General features: G+C 40.6%; 1 protein-coding gene across 7 annotated transcripts in view; it reads right to left on the bottom strand.

Moving 5' to 3' along the window:
* Positions 1 to 26,230, bottom strand: part of TSC1 (TSC complex subunit 1) — a 41,668-nt gene that overhangs the window by 8,661 nt on the left and 6,777 nt on the right. For 2 of the 7 annotated variants that reach the window (XM_067309186.1, XM_067309191.1), the window contains exons 1-16: positions 22,806 to 22,897; positions 15,040 to 15,102; positions 13,771 to 13,944; positions 12,806 to 12,909; positions 11,975 to 12,127; positions 9,695 to 9,839; positions 8,517 to 8,671; positions 8,141 to 8,214; positions 6,476 to 6,654; positions 5,957 to 6,066; positions 5,585 to 5,708; positions 5,071 to 5,186; positions 4,675 to 4,747; positions 3,155 to 3,253; positions 1,315 to 1,885; positions 514 to 557 (exon numbers count right to left, since the gene is read on the bottom strand). In XM_067309186.1, the coding sequence (XP_067165287.1) occupies positions 514 to 557; positions 1,315 to 1,885; positions 3,155 to 3,253; positions 4,675 to 4,747; positions 5,071 to 5,186; positions 5,585 to 5,708; positions 5,957 to 6,066; positions 6,476 to 6,654; positions 8,141 to 8,214; positions 8,517 to 8,671; positions 9,695 to 9,839; positions 11,975 to 12,127; positions 12,806 to 12,909; positions 13,771 to 13,876 (2,053 nt within the window). In that variant the 5' untranslated portion in view covers positions 13,877 to 13,944; positions 15,040 to 15,102; positions 22,806 to 22,897. The other 5 variants (XM_067309190.1, XM_067309189.1, XM_067309188.1 and 2 more) reach the window with 5 other exon arrangements.

Here is a 26,230-nt window from a genome sequence, read left to right as displayed (position 1 = left end):
CTGTATTACACAAACTCCACAAGTTAAAAATGTTTTCAGCAGTCACTGAAACCAAAGGTATTTCTTTCTCCTGAACATATACATGCTTTCAACTGGCCTACTCCTTCTATTAAGGAAGAGGCCAAGCTCACCATCACCATGTAAGCCTAAAAGCACAGACTATGACAGACATGTCAAGCAGCAAGAAAAATAACCATCAGTTTAAGTATTTCAAAGCTGGAAAGGTTTGTTACAGGATCAGCATCCCTCTGAAGGCTAGCAGATCTTCAAGTGGACAAAAGTAGAAGCCTCTAGAATTGCAGGGAATTCGGTTTTCATTTTTCAAAGGGGAAAAAAAAAAAAAAGCTTGTTGCACTGGAATGTAGGTGCCTATCTGCTGAGCAGATAAACCGTGACTTAATGGAGGGCACCATTTTTCTACAGCATTAGTAAAAAAATGCGCAGGTAATTGTTTAAGCAAGTCTAATAATGAGAGGAACAGACTGCCAAAATACATAAGAGAAACTTCCTCACCTCCAAAGTGAGTCCAGTCAGCAGATTTGCTTGGCAGAGACAATCTGAAAACGAAATGCAGTATTAACTAGTGTGTTTAAATATGCAAACGTTCTGCATTCACTTAAAAATGGGATCCCCATCTCAAAAGAGCTTATAGTCTAATAAAAGAACAATTATGGTCAATTGGTATGAAGGCAACAACAAGGAGGAACCTTGCAAGGAGTGGGTTGCAAGGACAGATAAGGAGAATGTGATTTATTAGAAGCCAAAGAGGAAAAATACTCTCAAGCATAGAAAACAGCATAAGGACAAAGCTGAGTACAGGATAATGAGGAAAAAAAAAAGAAGGAAAGCAGCAGATGAACATAACCCATGAATCTGGTTTTCTAGTTCTTAGCTTCCTTTGTGTCAATCCTTAGCTTCCTTAGCTTCCTTTCTGTCAATCTCTTCTTGGCCTCTACATTTCATTCTGCTTTTGAGAATCTAGTGTGGGACTTAAACCTGACAAAGTAAGCAAATTTCTCCAACAAAGGCACCAAAACCGCATTTGTAACAAAGCCATCAGCCCTGCTCTTCATCCCAAGCTCAGTTATCAAAGACAATAACAGCCCTAACGCCACAGCCCCTTTTATATCAAGCAAACTAGTTACCATTTCAAATATAAAAATTCACTACCCAGAACCCCTCAGGTGGGTAACAGGACATGGTTTCATTCTGAGTTTCCAAACACAGCTCCTTTTCAGGCCCAGCTATTAAAATAAAGCCAACAGAAAAAGGAGAAACAAGGAAGTTTGCAAAATAAGATTTTCAGTCACCTACTTGCTCAGCTCCTTAGTGTGCGCATCTGCTCCTTGCTGTATCAGTCTATCCAGTACTTCCACTGGAGAAGTAGAGGACATGCAGTCTTCATCCTGGGTTCCCTTGGCTTTCTTTAGCAGCTCTTCAGTCTTCTTGCCAACAAAGAGGTAGGCAGTCTTTGGTAATGCAACCTCAAAAAGGTGTTCATACAGGGGAGGCTGCCCACTCCCAAACCCCACTCTTCTCTGTGCCGGTACTTTGCAAGGGCTGGGAGTGAGGATACTTGTCTCCCCAGAGGTTCCTTCCCTGTTACCAGCAGGGCTTTCACCAGAGCCTCCACAGGGCTTGTCTATGGGAGTAAATGTTTGTTTGGGTGTTTCCCGTGCACTCTCAGGCCCAGGCTTGTCCAGAGAAGACGTTAAAGGCTCAGAGGTCAGACCGTGTCCCTGAACGCTAGACACTACTGAATGGGTCTTCTTTTGAGAGCCCGACAGACTTTCATTTGAGCGGTAAAACGGAGAGTCAAATCCTCCTCTAGGCACCATGTGTTCAGCATCAGTTGTGATCTCAGAGATCTCTTTAGATATTGCATCTGAGAAGGATGATGGGGAGGGAAAGCATATTAGTTGGCAAGTGAGCTTAACACACTTAGTTTCTGGACAGCATGCTTTTCAGCATTTCCCTGCTGGACCCTAACCAGTTCTTGTAGAAGCCCTAGGTGTCCGTTTACCTCATACACACTCAGACTTCTTAACATAACTGGGGAAACAAATCCTGCAAGGTGTCCTCAAGTACAATTAGAACCAGGCAGTGCCTCAGAACTGATGGGTGCAAGCTAATCCATGGTTCTGTGACAGAACAGAGATTTTCTTCCTTCTTAAGTAGCTCTTAAATTGTAGCAGTCCTTACACTGGTTGACTTGAAACATCTCCCCAGAGAATTCTCATATTAATAGACAATGCAAATAAAAATGTGCCTTTAAAAAAAAAAAATCTCACCTTGAAGGTAAGCTAGAACTACAGCAACCAAAATACCTTTTTTCTAGAGTATTTGCTCCCCCCTGCCCCCCCCCTTTTTTTTTTTAATTGGGACAGTACACATGAGTTCTGAAGAAGACTAATAAGTTCACAAAGTATACTGTTTGGATTATGCAAAACACCTGAACTTGAAAAGAGTAACATACTATTTTAAGGAGAAAAAAACCCAAAACTGATTCCCTATCTGAAACACGAAAAAAGCAAATAAATAAATGCATCCAATTTCTACAGACGTATTATCAATGACACCATGAAAAACATAGTAAGAATTTAAGGAGAAAGTGACAACTATCTTATGGAAGCTCTCAAAACAGGACTTATGAGAGTTTTGTAGCAATTCCCTGCATAGGGTTGAAGTTGCCTCATGATGAGTACAGATGTCATTGAACTACCCAACAATCATAAATTCATTCACTCATCCTCCTATGAACTTTTTTGTTTGTCTGCTCTTACGATAAATTCTGGCAGAAAAAGTCCTTTCTCATTCCAGTCAACTGCTTCCTAATAAAATGGATTTGAGATTTTTTACTCAGGAGAACAAGTCTGAATTGTGGGGACAAGTCTTTAGCATTGGGCAACTTTTCAAAGGAACAAGACAGGTTGCAACAAGAATTCCATGTGGTAGGTCTAGAAATGACACATCTTAAATTAATGACACGGCTCACAGAGAAGGGATCTGAACATATAAAAGGTAACCTAGAATGTACTGAGAACAATAGTGATATCACATAAGGCTAAATGAGCAAGCACAATCTATTTATCTTGTATTTCAACATTACAAACATTTCCTCAGCTAGGATGTATGTAAGGATGATGGAAATTACCTTCCTCTCTGTCCTTTTCAGCACTATCTTCAAAAGACAAACCTCCTAAAAATTCTGGAAGATCACTTAAAGTTACTGAACTTTTACTACCAGGTGTGTCTGAAGAAAAGAAAAAAAAAAAAAAAGTTAGTGGTATTGATGCTATTTTGTCAAGTTTATCATAGCACAAAACAGAAGTCTCTTACTGCCATAAAGGCTTTAGAATAAGCTCGTCCATCCTGCAGATTCCTCCTCAAAAGAGGAACATTCCCAACTCCTGTTCCATTTGGAAATAACTTCAGAGTTTAGTCACTGGTTCGTCCAGATGCAGAAATGTGGTTTTGAAATATTAAGATTTGTTACTGCAAAACAGGCAAACGCAGCCTCCTCTACAAACAGGAATGTGCTGTCTGCAGCTGAACCCATTAAAAACAAAAGAAGTTGCAGCCTAAGTGCAGCATGACGCCTATGCTTCCATATCAGCTTTAAACTTCCTCTTAGTTTCTGATCTGCCTACAAATGGACACTGCTCACCTGTAAAAAGGAAGTTTAGGGAACTGACGTGTTACGAACTTGACCACAGGTGACTACTGATCAAAAGTCTGAGACAGCTACCAGGGAGATATATACTAAGGCATGTAGGATGGAAACCTTATGCTCACAGCTCAGTCACAGATCAGGAACCCAGTGAAAAACCTAGCCCATTCTTAGCTTGTGAATCAGAAAGTTCAGATTTCAGTGCTGTTAGACAACTTCACCAGGGAAAACCAGCTTTAAATTCCAGTATTATCTCCACCTTGAAGATGATTAAGATCCACAGTACAGAGGTCTCAAATACAGTGCCAAAATCCCTTTCTACAGCTGTCACAGTTGTAGATGACAGAGAATGAAAAATGGACTCTAGATTTACCTATTAGAAGCTGTGTTCCTCAACCATCCACTGTTGATTTCAATATTCCACAGGATTAAAAAAAACAGTTCTCAAGTATTCAAGTTCTCTCAATATAATTGTAGATAGAAAACAAAGTTTCTCCAAAAGCCTTTAAAAGGGAGCATCGTATCTATCCTTATGTGCAGCCTTATGGTTTGATCCAAATATGTGACATAGAACTTGTTCAAGTACAACTTCATACACTCTTGTTGCTTCTAAAGAAAAATTCACCCTCAAAGCTTCAGCTTAAACAAAAAAAAAAAAAAAAAAAAAAAAAAAAAAAAAACTTTTTCATCCTTCAGTGTAGATCTGTATATTTACCCACGCATAAGAATGCAACAGGGCCAGTTAAAAAATTCTGCAAGCTATTTCTGAAGGTGAATAGTTAAAATGAAATCAAAAGCATCACGGGAAGATTTTAAATTGAATCACAAGTTAGGGCAGGATCCTGGAACTACGAAGAACTCATTGGGGGAAAAGAAAAAAAAAAGAAAAAAAAAAGAGAGAAAAACCTGTGGAAAAGTGTTTGGCAATTGGAACATCTATCAATAAAACCAAGGTTTGTTTACAATAAGGTTACTGAAAACGGGGAGAGGAAAACTGAGTTTACCCAATGATTTCTCACTGTTTGTGACATTTTGCTGTCGGTACAGTAAAGGCCTCCCAGGATCTGGTTTGTCCTCCTGGAAGGAAAAGAAAAAAAAAAACAAAAAACAAAAAACAGATTCCTTGCATCAGAGATCTGGTGGAAACAAATCTCCTGGACATTTTCACAGAGAGGAAGTTCGGGCAGACAGACGTCTTAAACAACAAAGCAATATAACAGTGCTGAAGACTGAGTAAATGAAAATCTACGTTGTCTAAACTTAGAAGAAAATTTTTTTTTGCAATATAACAAACATTAAGTTGGTTACTTTGATTTTTCTCTGGTCTGTGGTCATTGCATATATGGCAAGTCAGTGAAAGAATGAAATCAGATTTGTTTGGCAGAAAAATTGTGTCATACCTTTTTAGGAGGCGTGGCAGCAGCTGAAGGGAGTGAAACATGCACAAAGTCATCTGAAATGCAGGCTGGTGGTGGTGATGTAGCTGGCGTTCCCAAAGGTGTCCCTTTCCCCCCTGCTGAAAAGGGGGAGCAAGTTTTCTCAGTTAGGCTCCCACTTCCTTATTTTAGCTGAATATCATACGTGGAGAATTGTATGTTTAAACACTATCTCAATCATCTACATCTTCAATCTCTTTCAACTACTTATCAAGCTGAAAGCGCACAGTTTCTAGAAGGCCAGTTTCAGACTTTGGCACTTAATTCACTATAACCTATTTTCTATCTTGGTGTTTGCATTAGTACTGCACTGGGTGACCAGGCACTCGGTTCACACAGATAATGACTTGAACCTATCCAAAGGCAGAGTCTTGCATTCCCATTTAAGAAGCTGACAGCAAAATATACAGCCAGAAATTCTATGTTAAATTTAAAAAAAAAAAATACTGAAGGCCTAATCCTGAAATGCAGCACATACCGGATGTGCTGAAAGCTTTGCTGTAAGGTTGTGATGCAGACTGGGATGACTCTGACGGGGTAATGCCAGGGGAGGTTGGTGGAGTGGTCATACCACAAACTGCAGAAGGGCTCCAGATGGTAACCTATGTAAAAAGCAATACACAGCAAGTACAAATCAGTGAAGCTCAGGTAAAGAACATCTGTACTGTAAAACATCTGTATCCAGGTTCTGACACAGGGAACCAAATGAGTACTAAAGCTGAAATGTACTTTAAATTCTGAAGGATTCACAATACTTTTCAGAAAGATGCATTTTTGAGACTGTCATGAGAAGCTAAGAGTAAGGTGCAAACAGCCTTAAATGCTTGCTGCACATTATCTTCTGCTTTACCTGCTGTGGCTCAGTTGACAGCCGCATCGACTGTGGGCTCAGAATCTGAGGTAGCTGCCCTGGCATTTGTGATAGTGTTAGCCGAGGAGTGGAATAAGGGGTAGAAGTCCCTGAAAGTTAAAAAGTGTTACATGTCAAATATAAATCAGTGATTCTCCTGGCTAATATTAAAGACTTAAACAAGGCAATTCAAATCCATTCAATGTACACATTCACAGCTAACAAGCAACAGACTTTTCTTCCAACCCGAGAAAGTATCTCTTGAATATATTACATACTACAGCTTGAGAGATGGGAGAGGGAAGAAGAGAGAGACAATTTTGAAACAGTAACAGAGAAAGATTTTGCCAACCATTTGTATGTCTGCATGACCAGAACATATGTTTTTTAAATCAAAGTTTATTTGCTGGTGCATAAGAACTGGACTTTCAGTCAGATAAACTAGTAAGACGCCTCACTGCTATAGGGCCCATTTTCTTCCAGGAAAGAAGTATTCATTAGGTGTCAGGCAGGTCTTACCATAGCTGCTCTGTGTGTCAATGTAATGGCTGGCACTGGGGTCAGTTTGATGATGCTTTAAGCTTGTGCAGAGTTTCCGAGACACAGAGTAATAGCCATCTTCATACGATGCTTCTGCAGGGTCCAGGGAGATTTTGGCACATTCTATCACAACATCATGAGTTTCTAGTCTTTTCCACCTGCAGACAGTTTTTGGATCCAAAAGAGTAAGTTAGTCAATTATTGTTACAAACAAGGGTTCCTGGAGATATCAGGAATTGGCTTGTAGGATGGCTCTTTTGTTCCAGACAGCTTTGCATGCTCCCAGCCAAAACTGGAACAAGGCACCATACAGAAATTGCAACCAGATGACTTGTAAGAGGGGGTCTCCGACTTGGAGACAAACAGCCTTGACACAGAGATCCATAAAGGTCTGCCATGGAGCACTCTGGAAAGGAGGAACAGCATACGAAGACTTGGTTCATCCTGAGCTTCAACGGCTGTAGAAATCAGCTCAACTAGACTCAGATGTTGGTTGTCAAAATTTAGACAGGCCAGCAGTGACGGATCTTACATTACTAAAGCAATCACCATCTGCAATGCCAGTTTCAGGTCTGTACTCTTTTTGCCCCTCAAGTTTTGGGAATGCTTTTATATTCTTATTTCTTTCATTCTGAAAACCTTTTCTCACTAAATTTAGCATCTGAATTAGATCTGTCCAATATTTGAGGGGATGGAAGTTCACTGTAAAGAAGAGACAGTACAGAAGGCTGTCTATTAAAGACTGAGTCACTTTTGAATGTAAGGTATTTTGTGCAAGATACCAACTCAAAAGGCTTCAACTGATAGTTTTGTGCCAATCGTACTCCTTAGTGGTACTGCCCTCCTCCCATCCCTCTTCTCCCTGTCTGGAAGAAGCCTGAAAAACTGATCATTGTGATATTCAATAGGTTCCCATTTAGTAATGTTTTCCTAGTGGCTCTGAAAAGCAGGGCAAGAGCACTACTCTGCAGGAACAAGAGTCAAATTCTCCTCTTCAGTGGCTGGGCCTGTGGAGACAAGAGAAAAGCAGCAAGTGGTGCTGCTGCAGGCAAATGAGCCTATTTCTAAAGAAAACTAATACAGCTGATAATGTTAAGACATACCTGTTAAAAGAATTGATCTGTTAACTGAACCAATATCTAGGTACCAAAACAAACACACTGAAGCCATTTTATGCACTTAAATCCCACCAAGTACTTCAACAAACCACAGAATAGAACATGACCCAAACCTCAAGCCAAAAAAGCACATCAACAGAGGAAGTTTCTCTATACTTAATTATAAGCAATTTTTTTTTTTTGGAACTTTATGAGGATGCTTGATCATTATGTCATAAAAAAAATAAATAAACTGTAAGGAGTAGACATCCTATACCAGATAAAAAATTAATTTAGAGCCCCAACATTGCTGTTAATGACCTATCACAACAGTGTTTGCTTATTCATGCTGGCTGTAAGCCTGTATGAAGAAATTCTACATGTTTACCTGGTTACCTATGAATATGGATGGCAAAACACCACAGGCACACACTGTTGTTGACAAACAAGTTTCTGCTGTAAGCCTTCTGAAATAACCCAGCTAAAAGCTGCTAATAAGCTAAAAGCAGCTAAAAGCTGCTCATAATAGCAGAGTGAACGTATATACCTTCGTGGGTCCAGTTCATGGTCCTTGGATCCAGTCACTAATTCTGGATGAATTCGCACATGTTCCATCATTGGCTGGATGAGCAAGAGCAAAAAAAGATGCATTATCAATACAACATTTTCTGATTACACTAAACCGCACAAAGCTGAATAGCAACGTATTGATCCTAATTGGTCAGAGTTTTACATTTAAAATAAAACTAGCATAACTCATTTACTTCCAAATGAGATTTCTGTCCTCCAATAGCCTGTTTTGATTCTATTTTATTGAGTAGCACTCAGTTAAATCAATGCAGTGTATTAATTTGGCAGATAACTGCCTTTTTATAGCTATGAATTCCTTGTCTCACATGACATGGAGATAAGCAGCATTTTACCTTGACGACCTCTTCAAAGGTCTCCAAGTTTTCCTTCATACTGTAGTGAGAGCGCAGAAAGGAGACAAAATTGCAAGGGTACATTCCATAAAGACGATGAAAGAGAGCATAAACACTGGCATGAAGATGGACAAGATAAGTCTCTGCCACGTGACCTGGGAAAAATAGTTGGAATCTTTTTTATTACATCAGAGGAAAGAAGAAAACTTCCAAGAATGTAAGCAAAGAGCTTTTAAATTTGAAATACTAAATGGAACAAGTCTTCTGAGATAAGAATAATTGCTAGCAAAGCCATATGGCTTTCTGCGAGAAGAGACAACACTTCTCAGCTCAGAGCAAAACCAAAAAGTAGATATGAAGTGTTAATTCCAGCCAGTATCCTGTCATTCTTAGGATTAAACACAGAATTTTCTATTCAAATTGAAAGCCATAACCCATCAAGATAGTGAGCGAGAGTTTGCAAGAGTGAATGATTAAAAAACAACAAAAAAGAAGCAAATTAAGTTGCTTCAGTTTAAAGATAAAAACTAAAAGCTTATCTCCACAAAAACAATCACAATAGACTTGAACAGACTCTTATTAGCTGTCTTTCTGTCTCGTAGGTATTAATCTTATTTGGCAGTGGCAAATGGCCCTCTAAATAGCATCTTTCCATGCTTAACATAGCATTGTTTCATACAACCATATGACACAGAACAACAAGTCCAGCAAAACCAACTCATCAGAACCACTGTTAGAACTGAAAAAGACTAGTTTTACCAACACTTTCATGCCTATTGATAGTCACTCATTAAAAGAAACTCTTACATGTTCCTTCGGCCCCCTCCCCATTCATGCCTGGGAATCTCAACTTCCCTAATACCTGCCTCAAGCGTTAGCAGTTTTTCCTTCTCTGTTAAGCTCAGATTTGCTTTTTCACTGTCATCCAGGTAGCATTTCTGTCCAGTGACACTTCTTCTAATGGCAGCAGCACCATATGAAAGAATCTAAATGACTTCTAAATTCTGAGCAAAGAATCACCACCCAACACTAGCTATCAGAGTACAGAACAGCTTGTGGGCTTAATACATCATTTCTCATGTTTAAATATTCTCAGACCATTCACAGTTTCACAAAAGAGAGTGCTCACCAAGGATACTACCAAACCACAACTGCATGCAATAAAGTTGAAATCTCACCTGAATTCTGCAAGCACCAGGCTGAGAGACGGCCAAAGATACCAAAGAAATCATGAAGGTATTGTTTGCCAGACTGAGGAATCATTGGCAACATGGTTATTAGCACTAGGACACCTGTGGTGAGTACTACTACATCCGTGTCAGTCTGCAAGAAGGGAAAAAAGCTTGCATTAGTTAAAATAGTTGAATTTATTCTTTCCAAGGATGAAGCGAACACTGCATCATCCTCATGGAAAACACTCTCTACTCTGAAACAGCCTTTGCTAAACCTAGCATACTTTAATGAACCAAAGTTCTTGTCTCTCACACCTGGAATAAACCTAAGAAAAAGACTGGAGATTTTTGCTACTCTTCTGTTATTCACCTACTGCTTCTCTGTATAAAGACTTGACTTACTTAAAAAGGGAACATTACCATAGTTCCACAATGAGTTAAAAAAAAAAAAAAAAAAAAGAAAAAAAGAAAAAAACCCAACAGTGTTATGTGAAGCATCTTATATGTTGCCCTCCTTTCCCAGAGCTAAGAACACACTGCATTCAGAGCCTAGGAAACTGCAAGTCTGATCAAGGTATTCAAGGGTGTTGGCTAACTAACAGCACAAGGGTCAAACACCTTCTTTTACATCTTCTTTAACATGAACATCTAAATTACTGCAAACTTAACTTATTTTTGTGCAATTTGCAAACAAGTTACCTGTCATAATGTCACAGTAACTTTTCAGGATAAATGAATTAACATGATAAAAAAAACAATCTATATAATAATTTAAAGCTTTACTAAATTAAGGGCTAGCAGATCTGTGTGAGAGACTTGAAATATGCACCAAAAAAAATCTCAGTACTGTTGAAATCCTGAGAACAGACGTAGGCACTGCTGTATGGTATGCAAGTGTAAACAGTGCCTGGTTGATGACTCCAACTGCTAAATACTGCATAAAGCACTCATTCAAACAATAGTCAGATCCCCACGACTTACACTGAGAGAAAGGGATGTGGTAGTAAAAGTCTTTAGCTAGATGAAACAGTAATAGAGAATCAGGTTTTAGGATCGGAAACAGAACGTGTTTAAATCTTTTCCTGGGGCGGCCCCTAATTGTTTCCCCAGCTTAAGGGGCACTTCCCTCAGTAGCTGCTGACAACCATGGGCTTCCTCTGCTTTGCCAGGAGAGGGGTGTAAAGAGCACAGGTAGCCTGTGGTCAGAAGCCACTGAGCTGGTCTTTGCACTTCTCAAGAGCCACTCAGGCTGCCGCAACACATTGAATGTCACGGATTTTTCTTCCTCCGTGTAGTCTACCTCCTCCATTCTCATTCAGTCAGACAGAACCTTTCACAGCACACACGTGTGTCCGCTCCTGTCCCCCTGAACACATCCCTAGCGGTTCCACAGCTCTGTTCCACTCCTACCAGCTTGCTGACATACTTCACTGCTCTCACACTTGGAGCCACTGAAAAGAGTAACAGCACACTTGTCAGGCAAGTCAAGAGTTCCTGGGACAGCACTAGTAGTTTTTTCTTTGACAGTTAAAAATCCCTGTGTTTTTGTTTTCAAGAACACTGGCACATGACTAAGTCATGCATTTTAATGTGACTTACATGACTGATATTAATTCTTGACTATCATATTAAATATGACTGACAATGTACTCCAGGTCTCAAAACACTTTCCACACTTTAATCACTGTTGTAATACCCACACTGTACAGTATGGGAATAGATAAATTTGCAGGTGGGAAAACCAAAGCATGGGGAGACAGCCACCTCCTTGTACTCTAGCAAGTTTGCGGCAAAGAAGGGAAAGTGTGCCAACTGCAAGGTAACTTCCTCATGGAATAACCTACTGTAGGGCCTATCTATACTAAAGCAGAGCATGTTACCTTACACACACAAATTTCAGAATGCACAAATGGGATGTTATTGTCCTTCTCATTAAGTTCACATTCAAGATGACTATCCAACTTCACCAAGGGTCCTCTGTCTTTGACTTTTTTTTAAAAGAAGTATCAGTAAATTTCCCTAACTCAAAGTTATACAATGACAGAGATCTTTAGATACACAACTGTTAGTAATGACAGGATCAACACAGAGCATCTAGCAGATATAACTCCAGCCTGTCTCAGTAGAAAGGGAGCGTGTTTTCAGTATTTTATCAACATTTTCTTTCTTCTTTTCCCACAATTTAACCAAATGACACCAACACAGAACACAAATTCCTTGGGCTGCAAGTATGTTTATTTACCTCAAGTGCACAAGTGTTTTACAGACAACACTGACAGTTCTTACCTTGAGACACTTAAGTAATGAAAGCAGGAGAGGTGCTTGAGAAAGCTTATGTTTCCAAGACGGCTGTCGTCTTATCACATGCCCCAGCAGAGAGAGCGTGGGTAAACGGGTAGCAGCTTTGCCCATGTATTCATTAATTTTGTCCAGTAGGTGCTGATACAGGATTTTGCGAAGAGCAGTAGAAGGAGGAAAGATTTTGTATTTAACTGATATATGTTCTTTTTCATCAGCCTCTATATTCAGCAGTTGCTATTGTCATTTATGGAAGTTACGGTTCTTTTACAAACATATAGGATCCAGAACAAAGAAAACCCAACAATAAATTTAAGTATTCTGGTGGTGAAATGCAAACTATTCAGTCCAGAATCAGCCACTGCACTTCAAAGCACTTATTAAATTATTTATTAAGTAAATAAATAAAACAGAAGTAAAACAAGTTCTAGTGCCGTTCTCTCAATCTACTTAAAAATGCTTACATGCTCTCACAATCCCCAAGTCCTTTTTGGCTAGATTGAACAAGCAGCAGTAACATTGCAAATAGACAGCATTAAATATTTAAGTAAATCCCCCCCTCCCCAAATTTCATTTTAGAAGTTCTTTACTTAACTGGGCCAGTTTAAAGAACACACAAAACAAAGTCCTTTGTTTGAAGGGTTTGGGTTTTTTTTCCTCCTCAAAACTACTCTTACTACAGAGATACTGCATCTCTACAACAAGGTAATTCTATATGAGAATGCAAAAGCAGACTTCTAACTGATGCTATTTAAAGCCTTCTTTAATACCAGTCTAACATCTGCCAATCAGCCATACTTAACATCAAGATTGTTTTACCTTGTCATGAGGCTCTTGCAGCGTGGACAGTATATGCAGTGCCTGCTGAGAATTGGTTTCCAAGTAATAGTCTACCAGGTTGTTCACAAGCATAGGTCCACGGTCTATCAGTTTGTTTAGAGCAAGGAAAAAAAAAAAAGTACATTCTCAATACACTAAAAATTAATTCCTCATTATAGGAATGTTGCACAATGTTATAATAATTATTACATAATTTATAATATGAACTAGTACTTAAGTGTTACCAGACCTTTAAGAAAATGAGACCTCTCAACTACATTCTCCAGTCCCTAACTATTCAAGCAATTGTATTCAGCTCAGTGGGAAAGTAATTACTTTTTTTAAATGACTAACAATTATTGTGGCACTGCCTAACCTTGAGTTGTCTGAACTGCATGAGTATTTTACCAAATACAGGTATAGAGTTCAGGAGTAACTTGACATTCTCTCCCTTCAACAGATAAAGGAGAACTAGTTCAGACCTAAGGAGAGTAACACTGCTCTCACCCTCTGAAAAAGTTCCAGCAACATAAGGGACACCTTAGTAGCAGAAAGCATTTTTTCAAGAAAGTTTGGGTCTGATGTTTTGTTTGGGGGTTGGTGGATTTTCTTGGAATGAGCAAAATACCACCAGTTTCCCATGAAGTGGATGAAACCAAGTTCTTTTTAAATACACTTGACAAGGTAAGTCTCATCAGCTCGTAACCTGAGGTTATGCCACAGGAAAATCCCGTCGTTTTATAACAGCATTTTAACAGTTACATAATAGTGCACCGCTTGGAAGGTCTGTTAAGTAAAACGGACTGAAGAGAAGCCTCAATCCTTAAAACAATTTGAATCCCAAATGTTGAGAATTTCTTTCAAGTCACATTTGCAAAAGAGTACATTTCATAGAAAAAGAGTTATTCTATTTTTATTGGTGTAAAAGCAAAACCCTTCCTCCAACCCTGTATAAGAATACGTACCACAAATGAGATTATCTTTGAACGCAGCTGTTATATCTTCCAGGACACCCAGAATTGGAGAATCCAGCATTGAGAGGAGCTCACCAACATTTGCTTGCTGTGCCATGATGCAGGTACTAACATGAATGTGGAGGTTAAAATTTCAGGAAGTTCCTCATTGGTGCCTCTACCAGGCTAGAAGAGAAGAGAGAACAGATGAATGAGTTTTCCTTTCCATCTTAAATCTCTCATCACTTCCCTATTTCTTTTCTGCACTATAACCCATTTAACAGTCTTATACTGAAAGGATTGCTAGAGTTTACACACCTGCAATAAAAGCTGCATGAGAAATGTTTTCAAAGAAGCCAGTAGGTCACAAGCAGGTTCTATTTGTCTTTTTTTTTTTTAATACCTAAATCTGCTTTATGGAAAATCCTAACTAACATACATATATTGTGACTATGAGAGCATTTTGGTACCACATTTCTTTAATTTGCTCTCCAGGTAAGAATAAAGTCTTGAATAAAATGCAAATAGCTCCCTGGAATTGCTCCATTCTAGCTTTCTTAAAGCAATTCCTTCTCAGTCAACCTTTCAAGCATTCTGCATAGTGGTCTACACTCTGGAAATAATCTGCCATCTCAAGACCCCTTTCCACTCCTGTGGCTAGATGAGCAATAAGAAATTCATTGCCCTCTGCTTTACATTATTGCATACTATTAGTTTCGTGCTTAAATACTTGCAATGGAGCCAAGTTGCAGCTGTTAGGAAACTCAGTTAGGGTCACTACAGCTGCTGTTGCTTGGCCTCTCTGTGCATAGTAACTAAAAATCACAAGCTTAGCAGCACAATATGCCATGTTTTCACAATTTGCGAGTTTTATATTAAAAACCCCACAGTGCAAAAATTGTACAGATTATTAAAAGCAACAGTGTGAAGATAACACAACTCTGGTCAGCTTCACAGTACTAAGCAGGACTAAATTTAAATCATTCCAGGCTTTTAAGATGGCCTCCTCACATGTAGCAGCAAGGGAAAGATTCAGGTATCACCCCTAGCTACCACAAAATGAATCAAGTTTTGCTCTGTCAATAAGCAACGTAGGCTGAACCTTTCCCAGTGGCAGAAATAATTTGGCTTCACATCACATCTAGTCTTACTAGCGAGGGTTTCTTCTTTCCTCTTACTTCCAGCTAGCGTACATTTTTCATTTCCTTTATGGAAGGCAGGATTTACACGTAACAAGTTTACACGCAAGGGATCTTTTTACTGCAATTGTGTATACAGCACCTGTTCTGCGGATGAGTCGAGCTTCTGTCTCCACCGCTATTAACCACACACCTTTCATGATCGCTAAATTAAAAAAAAAGCATTAAAAGGTTAACAAAAGCTACAATTTATTTCTTCCTCATCAAACCTTACATATTCAGAACAGTGTTAAGTCCTTCACTAAGAATAGCAGAGTTATGCACCTCCCGCATGAGGAAAGTCAGCCTGTAGTTTGAACTACACCTAGAAGTGTTGCATGGTTGCCCTTTCCAGAATTGTTGATAGGTTCAGCTGCACAAGGGCCTCAACTAGACAGCTTCCACAAGATTGTAGTTTTGTGCTGTAAACTTTCAAAAACTGATAAAGAGTTTTATTTATTGTAGGTAAAAATCTTACCAAACAAAGCCTTCTCTTATCATACCAGATTCTGTGCCTAGTTTAATTATGCTAAAGGGAAGATCCAGACAGGGTAAGGATACTTGAATTCATTTACCATTTCAAATGAGCAGAAAACAAGAATTACAAATAACCCTGCAGGAAAGGCATTAAAATTCAGTTTTAGTTGTGAAAGCATTAACAGAATTAAGGGATCATTTTGAATACTTTCTAGTTGACAATCTCTAGAGAGGAAACAGCAGTGAACTCCAGGTTTACCTGCCTTATGTCCACCTTGAAACAGCTACAAAAGAACATGTCTTCAGACTCTGTGCAGCACAGCGTTATACATCAGCTGAGGACATTAGTGTTCTATTTTACATGATAACGCTGTACTTATATACATATTACTTTCTTGAAAACTTATGTTCGAAATTGTTACTGGACAGGAGGAGTTAACCTGCCTACCAGTAAACTTTGTCATAAGCAACATATCATTTCAGTAGTCACAGACCTACCCAAGGTCACTTTTATTAGGGCCACACTAGTCTATCAGTTTACTTAAATTGGCACTGATTGCAAATTCAAAGGAGATAATATGGTACCACACTTGCATGAGGCATTTCTTTAGCAACAAACTTTCTTAAAATGTTCCAGTAATCACAGTTCCAGAACACAGCTATGGGGTGTAAGTTTTACTCTCCCTTTTGGCAAAAACAAAAAACAAAAGGAAATTAAAAGAGAACCCACACAACTCACTTTGCAATGATCATAGCTGAACAGTCTAAATAAAATTTTAGTTCATCTACAAGCAGCTAGCGGAGACTGCTAATTGAAATGTTTCAGATATAAATGCCATTTCTTTTCACATCACATTGGCAAGATGTTAAAAACTGCAGACATAAAAATTGGCTGGTACTTTGAGCAAGACTTTGAATTAAAAATAAAAAAGGGAAACTTTGGGGGGGGGGTGAAAAGGGACGCTTTCTTCTCAAATATAGAACAGATCTTAGTCCGTTTCCCAAGAGAATATGAGTAGGGTTGCCTTTTTTTTTTTTTTTTTTTTGATTCCTTACTGTGCAGACTTTCAAACTTTAAATTCAAATTCTTCCTCAAAGAGCTTACAGTTTAGAAGGCAAGAAGTATTCGGAGAGACACGACCCTTTCAAAAAGTTTAGGTTACATAGAGGGATGGCTTTGAAAGAGTCAACCTTTCACTTCATTACTCATCTTCAGGAGTCAACTGTTTTGTTAGTGTCTAGTAATCACTGTTACAATAATTTACTCAATTACAGTTACATTGAGATACCCAGTATTCAAGCAGTCACAGAACACAGTGGCAGAAATATATGGGAAAAAAAAACTAATTTCCTACAAATAATCTATTCCTTTATTTCTGAGAACACTACTTTTGAGACTGTGAAGGGTTTGTTAAAATAGATGTCTCTAAATTTCCATCAGGACATGGTCTCAGCTACGGTTAAGCAATAGATTCACCAGCTTCCTAAGGAAAATGAATGAGTTGTTTAAAGTCTCATTAACAAGAGGCATGACCACACCCCCAAACCAGCTGCGAGCAAAACCTGTTTTGAGAATTAAAGCGGCATAAACACTAGTCTGCTTTTTTACCCCATCAAGACCTTGTCACCTCTACTTTCTTCAACTCTATTGCCAAAGCAACTTCTGCAGAAGAGACAATAACCTCCTACAGAGAATGCCCCCCCCTTTATTTTTTTGGCTTTACTAATACTGTTAATGTTTGGAGCAGATCTTCATGACACCAATAAAAGCCTCAACAGCAGGTTTCATTAATTCTGATGTTGCCAGAGGAAAAACTATGGCATGGTGAAATCAAGAAGTATGCCTATGCAGACCCAGTAGATGAGCTCTGGCAACCAGGTTCAACAACACACTTGTCAGCAGATGGGAAAAGCACTAGTTTAAGTGTTCAGTAGTTCTCAAACTTTATACTATCAGCCTGCTGGCACTCACAAACACTATAACCTGATGAAAACAAGGTTGATAATGCAAGTTTAGTTCCAATAACTGCACATATAGGTGACTAATAGTTTCTCAAGCTCCCTAAATTAATTAAAACAGATGGCTGAAGTAACCTTATGCCAATAAAATCCAGGACAGTTTAAATTAACTTGTCAATCAGTATTGTCAAAGTATTTTAAGTAAAGTGGAGCAATCTCTACTCCAAAAGCTGGTATTCAAAATATTTACAAAAGTATTCCAACACAAGTCTAAAAATGGGACAGTATTATACATAGTTACTTCACTAGGTGGCCAGTTTATCTGTTGAAGTTATATAAACACTAGTACATGTTGTCACCACACTATAAACAAATAGTCAAGTTTTTAATAGCAAATCACAATTTTCTTCAGTGCAGGCTCTATTTGTCAGGTTGCAGATCTGCAGCGCTAGGACTGAGACTCTCATCAAATTGGGTCCCTGACGCCCAGCACAGATGAACAAAGCGGGAAATTCCAGCAGTACCGCTGCACCGTGTCACGAGTTTTCTCCAAAGACAGGCGAATAACTAGCTTACAGACAACAGGCATTTAACTTCAAGGAGGGAACAATGCATTCTGATAGGTGAAGCGCATTTCCCAGAAGTAATGGGAACCGTGTGATTTATTACCAGTCCCACCAGTTATTTGTGATGTGATTTTCAAATCTTGCAGATCAGGAACTCAAGAAAGGCCAGGCTAAGGAATTCCTACTACTTTGTAAAACAGTGAGATCACCCACTGAACGCCACAGCGTTTTGTAGCTGGGATTGATATAATGTCCGCAGTGAACAGAATCTCCCTTAAATCCTTACATCATCACATCACGGCCGTGTCTTTCTTCCCAAATACATGGCATACATGATGGATCTCTTTAATGCTTTCACCCCTAGTTATTGCGCTCATTCTGCTATTAGAAGAATTTCAACATCCATGAAGCTACATTAGGAACTGACAGGATTAAATCAAAATCAGCAACTTTTCGATAATGTTTGAGTCATCGATTCTTTACTAGCATTTTTAGTTAGTTTTATATAAGATATCCAAGTCACTAGATAGTAAAGAGTGAAAAACTCTGTTTATATACCTTTTAAAATACAAATTTTTAGCCTCTCTGGAAGATACAGATACCAGTAGCAAACTTCTTATTCTTACATTCAAGAGTTTTCACAAAGACAAACTTTTATCAAAGTATTAATTTGAATCAATACAACTGGAAAGCCAGCTTACAGGAGAGAAGGAAGAAGCCAACAAGCCAAGAAGCAATTTGTTTTAAAAAGATTTTTGGTAGCTAAGCTAACCACAACAAAATATAGTTAAGCTACAATCTCAAGCCAAAGAGGAAGACCACATAAATATTGATTGAAAAGGTTAAACAGAGAAAGAGATAGCAGGTCTCATAATCAAAAGATTATGACTTCTGTAAGTATTTTTGTCAAGAGAAGATGTTCTTCTGTTCAGTGTATTTTTATCTCAAGCCAAATGAAAAAGCAGCTGGTAGTGCCAGTTATGCTTCACGGTGGGGCGGGGAGGAGGGGGACACACTCAACATACACACGTTCTCCTCCCATAACGTCCTTACCATTTACTACAATAATGTGAAAATCCAGACACCAGAAGCGATATTTTGCAAAGAGGGGGAGGGTGTCAGCATCAGCATTTCATCGCACTTCCTAACCTTAAGTTAAATTTGGGATGTGCCAGCAAATTGTTATTCCTCCCCAGCAACAGAAAAGGGGGATTTCAACAACGTAAAACCACTACCGACATCCTGGAAGCTTCACAGTAAGCAATCAGACTCAGGAATGAAGTGAGGTCAGACCTCAAGACTTGTACTTTTCCACCTGATTTCTACTGCTCGCACAGTAAGGACCGCAGGTACTGCTTTGCCAAAAGCCATGAATGAGGACAGAAGTAGTTTATATTGATCATTATTTTAAAAGAAAAATTCAGATTGATAAGAAAGCAGCCTCTCACACTCAAAACTTTGAAAGGCTCTGCGGTCACCAAAGGGTAAGGCTCATGTCCTCCCATCCGATATACAGCAGTCCAAGCCTGCTTCACATTTCCTCACACTGCTCAGTTTTATATTTTCTTCACAAATAAACTAAACACTACCATAATGGAAGTGACAGCACCTACAAAAATAAGCAATGGATGAAAAGTGACAGTAGGTAGAAAAAAAACACTGGTGGCAATAGGATACTAAGCAGCTGATCACACCCTTTTTCACCCCCCAGACATAACAACCCTACATACTTGTCACCTCAATTCAAAAGGATCGTTACAACTGGAACAGTACAATTAAACAACAAACAACTCAGCTTCTTTTATAATGCAGGTGTCTGCTTTTTGAATGAACTGGCTTCTTCTAGCAGTCCATACTTTTCTGCTTATTTTAAGATCTGATACAAGATCCCATTTCTAAACTTTGTAATTATCTTATAAGCCAAGACTCTTGTTTGTTAGTATATCCACTCTCATCTACTTTGTTGCAGGTGCTTAACTGCAGCAGGAAGAGGAAGAGGAAAAAAAAAAAAGAGAGAGAGAGTCATATTCAGCAATTTTTAAGATGCATTTGAAACTGTGCTGTGCCAAGACACTGTGCTAATTACTATCATCAAATTTCTGACAGAGGGTAAAATTTTAAGAAGCAATGTATATCAGAAATGGGGAAAAAAGAGCTTGAATATGGTAGGGCTGACGCTAAACTCTTTGGCAGAAGCCACGCTAACAAGCCACTTGCCAACCCAAAAGGGAATTATTTCAGCTCTTTATACACAATCTATTAATAATGAATAAATAAATAAGAACAAACATTCTATTTTACTATGCCAATTTAATTAAAGAGCACATGAGGAAAAGAAGTTCAACTAAGGAATCTTTTTAAAACTACAAACAGGTAAGCAGAGAGCTCAAGATTTCACAATAACACAAGCAGTAAGACTCCTAAATCTCTGGATCAGTTTTTTTCCACCAACAGAACTCTTTAAACATGTTCACAGAGTTAGGCTGCAATTCAGTAAATCTTGAAACCATTGCAAACTAACTACCGTACTCAGTCCAGGCATTTTAACTACTCCAAGAATTAAAGCAGGCATTAAGCAGAACACAGAACCATACTAAATGTTGTCAAACATTTTAATTAAAAACAAAAGTGAATAATACCCAGGAAAGTGACAGCAGTCTACTGATTCAATAATTTTGTTCTGTATCTTAATGTGCTACTAAAAGAAATTCTTACGCTATCAAAGCAAATATTATGATTACTGTGTCCCCATCATGTTTATTAAACTACATGAAAATATAGCAGCTACATAATAGATCAAGATCCTGAGCTATAATACTATTTCAAAAAATATAAACTTGGCTATGACATGCCATAAAATCTGGTACCTTTCCTCCCGTCTCTCCAGAAGGGCACCGATAAAAATGCTCTGATTATGTGACTTGCTTGCTTACTACTGGGCATATCTTCCAAAGATGCATGTGCGCATTATAAGCTATTCAGTTCTTATAGATACCGACTTCGGTAATGTCATCAGCTTCTATTTAACAAGAAGGTGTCTGATAGTTTTAAGAACGTTGGGGCATCCCAGCATTCCAACTCTGAATTTGGCCAGCATTCATCTCTCAACTAGAAATAGTTACTAAAGCCAAATGTTTGTTCAAAACACCAGAATACCTGCAGTGGGACTGTATATCTCATATGGAAACCCTTTAATAATGCTGTCATTTGTTAGTCACCATAAAAGTTAACTCTGAATTGATTAAGAATCAAGTACCTGACACTGAAAAACAGCCAAAGATAAAATCATTTTAATTAAAGCTTATCATATGACACAGTAGATGTTCTGACTACATTTTCATCTGAGTAAGTCAGTGTCACTCCACATGAAGGCAATTTAATCAAGAGTTGACTAGGCTGTTAAAAAAAAATCTGAGCAAAGGATTTTAAGCCCATGATTTTAGTTTAACATGGCTAAAATGTGTTTGATAAGCAACCAGAGCATCTTATTGCTGCATAGCAAAGTAAAACCAGGTACAGACAGAGGTATGTGGTCTCTGCGCTTACAAGCATTATTCAAACTGCCTGAGTTTTCAAAGATTCAGTATCTAGTTCTCTGCTGTTCATACATGTAAACTGTAGAAGTTTTTCTCATCTAATAGTATCACTTTAACAGTGCTTTGATTATGATGAGTTTCTAACAATTTTGCCTCAGAAGTTAGTGTTAATAACTAGAGGATCAGATCAGATAAAGAATCAAAACCTTCTGTAGTAGCATCTACTGGAATATTCTCTGAATCCAGTTTAAAAAAAAAAAACCTGAAACAGTTCTATGCACAAAACTTCATCCCCATTTGTGTGTCCATTTCTGTGGGTTTTGAACCATGTATTCCTTTAAGGCATATGTTTCTTTACACGTTGCTTTGTAAAAAGCTCGTAAAAAACAAGGAGAGAATCACTGACTAAACAGATAAAAAAATAAAAGAGATTACATTCACAGCAAACAAAGAGCCAAAAGCTGTTCTCTACCTTCTGAATTAGTCTAAGTTCTTTGCGACAATAGGAAGCAAAATGTTTTCTTGCAGAAGTAAACATCATCCCTACCAGTATTACACTGACTTCACACACTGCCTGTCAGCAAGAAAATAAGAAAAGCCTTCCTCACCAGAGGGGAAGACTTTTAACAACTGCTTTAATGCCTAATCCCAGATGAGGGAATCCCCTCAGAGAATGACTGAGGCAGGGGAAATCTGGAAATTGCTCCTCAGGACTTGAAAGGGAGGTACAATACCTCTTTCTACGACCGGTACAGAAAATACAGGAAAGTAAATTTAAAAAAGAAAAGCGAATCAAGCGAGAGAGAGGTGGGGGGAATCTCTCCAGGAGGGCAGTGCCCGGAGGACCCCTCTGGGCGGGAGGTGGCTGATGACAAAGACCAAGTTCGGCTGAGAGGAGGGAAGGGGGCGAGGAGCTCGGCGGACGCCGCTGCTCCCCATGCTTGCTGCCCTCTTCCCCCATCCCTCCTCCCTCCCCCCGGCCCCTTCCCTTTCTCCTGCCGCCTCCTCCCCCTAATCCTTTCTCCGTGCCTCCCCCCGCTCTCTTTTCTCTGCCTCCTTCTCCCCACACCCCCCTCTGTGCCTCCTCTCTCGCCCCCGCTGGGGGAAGGAGGAGAAGGCCCGGCGCACTCACCTCTCCCTCTCCTCCCCTCAGCTGTTTACCACTCAGGGCTCCTCTAGCCCACAGGGCGCCGCCATCTTGGCCCTACCTCCCCCTCCCCCCCATTCACCGGCCGCCGCTCCCCTCGAATCCCTCCGCCGCAGAAAGTAGTTCCAGCCCCCCGCCCCCCTCCGCTCACACCCCTCTCCCGGCGCCGCGCACGTTCCCTCACCGCCCCGCTCGAGCTCTTCCCTCTCAAGAGCCTTAGCTCCCCGCTGAGGACGGGGGAGGGAGGGGAAGGCGGGGCGGGGGCTGCGGCCGCGCTCGCCCGGCCTCCCGCGGCAGGCGGAGGTATCTGCGCGCGGGAGCGATGCGGCCCGCGGCGAGGTCGCGTGATTCTGGAGGCGGCGCCGCCGCCAGCCCCCGGCGGCGTCACGTGGCGCGGGGCGGCGCGGGGCGACCGAGGCGGCCGGTAAACAAGGCCCGCGGCGGCCGGCGGCTCGGCCCCGCGGCGAGGGGGCTCAGGACCCCCATCACCCCCCGGCCCGCTCCGCAACCCCCCCCCCCCCCAGCGCGGTCCGCCAGGCCTCGGCTGCGGCGGAGCCGAGGCCGGGACAAGCGCGGCCTCGCTGAGCGGCGAAAATCGCTCTTTTCGCCCCGGCGGGTGGCCCGGGCGCCCCAGGCGAGACCGCGGGCTCGGCCGGCCCCGGCCCCGCTCCTGGCGGTGCTGTGGGCAGTCTGCGCCCCGGAGCGGTGCGAGGCGCTCGGGACCCCCATTTCCCTTAAAAAACGGGTTTTTTTTGTTGTTTTTTCCCCCTCAAGTTCACGACTGTGCAGGAAGGAATATAAAGAAGAGCCCGAGTGGGCAGCGTGCGTGTGCCCGAACCACCCGCGGGGCAGCTGCCTCCGGGGGCTCGGAGGAAGCCTGCCGGGGCAGCGCGCAGCATCCGAGCTGCTTTTCGCTTCATGCATATGCAAAGCTCGCTTCATTCTGTCTATTTATACTAATCTTCCATATATACAGCAAAGGATCCCTGCGTGCTTTTTTAGCTCACGCGCAAACCACGGACAAGGATCGTTCCTTTGCTGAAATGCAGCAGCTATATGACATATCATCCTTTTTTTTTCTTTTTTTTTGATGAAGTTTATTTTTTCCCTGTGAAAAACACAGAGTTTAGGGAAGAAGAATGGAAATTATCGCAGGGAAGGCTCTCCAGCCTGCAGTTTTGTATGCCACACAACTGTTTCTCCGCTCAACACTTCAATCTCCAGATCGGTGGGGTCCCGGCATTTCTCATTCCCGAAGTAGGGGGAGTTCAGCAGTGACGCGCTGGCTGTTGCTTGCAAACTGCCGATCTAATTCTTTAATCCATATGAATTCTCCTCAGATGCCAGTGGGAATATGGACATCAGATTTGCAGGGTAGAAGCTAGGTATGAACAAATAAAAGCAGATTAGAGCCCTATCAGAGAAGGATCAGTTGGTTTTTAACTTCCACAGCATTAGTTGGTTCGTTTCACGGCTCTCATCCCTGCAGGCCCGAGATAGTCTCCTTCGTGTTGTACCTGCAATAGGTCATCCTGCTGCTGGATGAAATAGAGTTGCTTGGTGTGAGCACGTTTTAATCTAGTCCTGCCTGGTGCATCACAATTAATATTTATTACAGTCTGGACTGAGTGATGGTATTTTTCTCCTGCTGTGCGGAAGACATTTTTATTTAATCTGCCACAGAAAGGAGTGGAAATTAGGATGAGCTTCAGAAAAGAACTGGAAGCAATTAGGCGTGTTATTTTACTGTGATATAATTACTGTAACATTAAAATTGACAAAGGAAAACATGGATGCTACAGGAGGGGATTGCTGCTAGGTTTGAAAGGAAAGAAGGCTGAATTAGAATGGATGTGATGTGTTATAATTAACCTGTTTATTCTTATTGAGTTACACATTTAACAATTTATTTAGCGTACCCGTCGGGATGCACTAGAGCACGTGACATGCATGAAGACCTCGCAGCAATGCACAAAATTGAATTGTTCTCGGTTGCAGGCAGAACTAGCCCTTCATCCCCCATGGCCCTTGTGGGTCAGGGCCGGCATAAGCCTCTGTGAGTCCAAATAAGCCCTCCATGGCTCTCTCCTTTCTCTGCTGACCCTGGAAACAAGAAGAGCGAACAGGGAAAAATAATAACAGTAAGAAGAATATAAAATAAGAATGACAATATGGGGTCAGCTCAATAGCGTAATATCCTGTATCCGATACCCTGGGGTTTTTTTCTTCAGCTTGTATAAATCACCTTTTGCTATAGATTCCAGCAGAGAGGCAAGGTGATAAGTTTAACAGGAGCCATAAACAGAAATCTAGGGAAGAGTAAGAACATAACAAGCCAGTGTGATGGCTTCCCTGACTACACTCCCGTTCTGCAGCTATTTGCCCCTTATGAACTCCTGAAATAAAATAAAGGGGGAAAGGGTGAAATGAGAGCTGAGCCAAACAGGCAGGGCAGGAGGTGTCCGTCCTGAGCTTTTGTCAGCCACATGGAGATGAGACTAGAGGGTAAGATAGCCCCAAATTTCCTCACAACAGGGATCCTTTGTGCAGCTAGAAGTCTTGGTGGTTCAAGAGTGACTGTGGCACTAGGTGAGCAGAGCGGCTTTGCTCTCCTTGAGGTGGGCTAACCTGAGACGAATAACCTGCAGAGATGCTGGAGCGAAGACGACTCAGGCTCCTATGTCATCAGCAAGGATGGATCCTTCCTTTCTCCTGCTATTCTCAGTGTAAGGCTAGACATATCTCAGCATGTATATATATGCCATGTATGTGGCTTATATAGCGCGTGCTGTACTGAGTACAGTTGTGTCCCCGTCTCTTTTGGGGCATTCTGTTGTAGTGAAAATAACAACAGTCAAAACAGAGAATATCTGTGCCCATTATCTCAGTTATCAGTGTGCATGCAATTTATCTGTGCTTTTAGAGATGATGGCTACTTGGGGCAGCAGATCAACTGATAAAGATATTTTATTTGTAGTTGTCTCTACCCATAGTTTACTGAAACTAGGAGATGCAGTCATCTTCCTTCCCCAAAGGTCTGTGCCCTGTGCTCTTTGGAGCACCTCTGAAACAAGCTAGCTGGTGAGGTTTTACTGAGTCTGTAATTAGATTTTTTGCACAGCTAGTTTTTGTAGGGCTCTTGTGTGGCTGACTTCCTTTTCCCATATCTAGTCCAAGAGCCAGATACTGCAGCCATCTCCACTTTATGGCAATGGGAAGCCTGTGCTCATGGGGGCTGGCAGAAGCCAGCCCCAATGTTTCATAAAATAACATCTCAGTCCTTTCAGCAGCTTGTCATTTTCCGGTTTTGTTTAATTCCTGTAACTCTCTTCATATGAAACCCTGAACCTGCAATATACATCTTGGTTTTCGGTTACAATGCTTGTTTTTGTAGTGGGAAATGTAATCCTTCAAATGCCTGTGTTTAAGAGGATGCAAATCAGCTTGCTAGCACAATGCTTTGGGAACGTTTCTTTCATGCAAAACCCAGCTAGATAAATAAGGAGGGGAGGAGGAAGGGGGAAAAGGAAGAGGGGTTGTTTGCTTCTATAAACAACGAGAATTAATTATGTTCAGCAAATGACAGATGGGTTAAGATCAAAATCTGAA

Source organism: Apteryx mantelli, chromosome 21, assembly GCF_036417845.1.
Source record: "Apteryx mantelli isolate bAptMan1 chromosome 21, bAptMan1.hap1, whole genome shotgun sequence".
In the NCBI taxonomy this organism is placed as follows: Eukaryota; Metazoa; Chordata; class Aves; order Apterygiformes; family Apterygidae; genus Apteryx; species Apteryx mantelli.
This window is presented reverse-complemented; position numbering and strand designations above follow the sequence as displayed.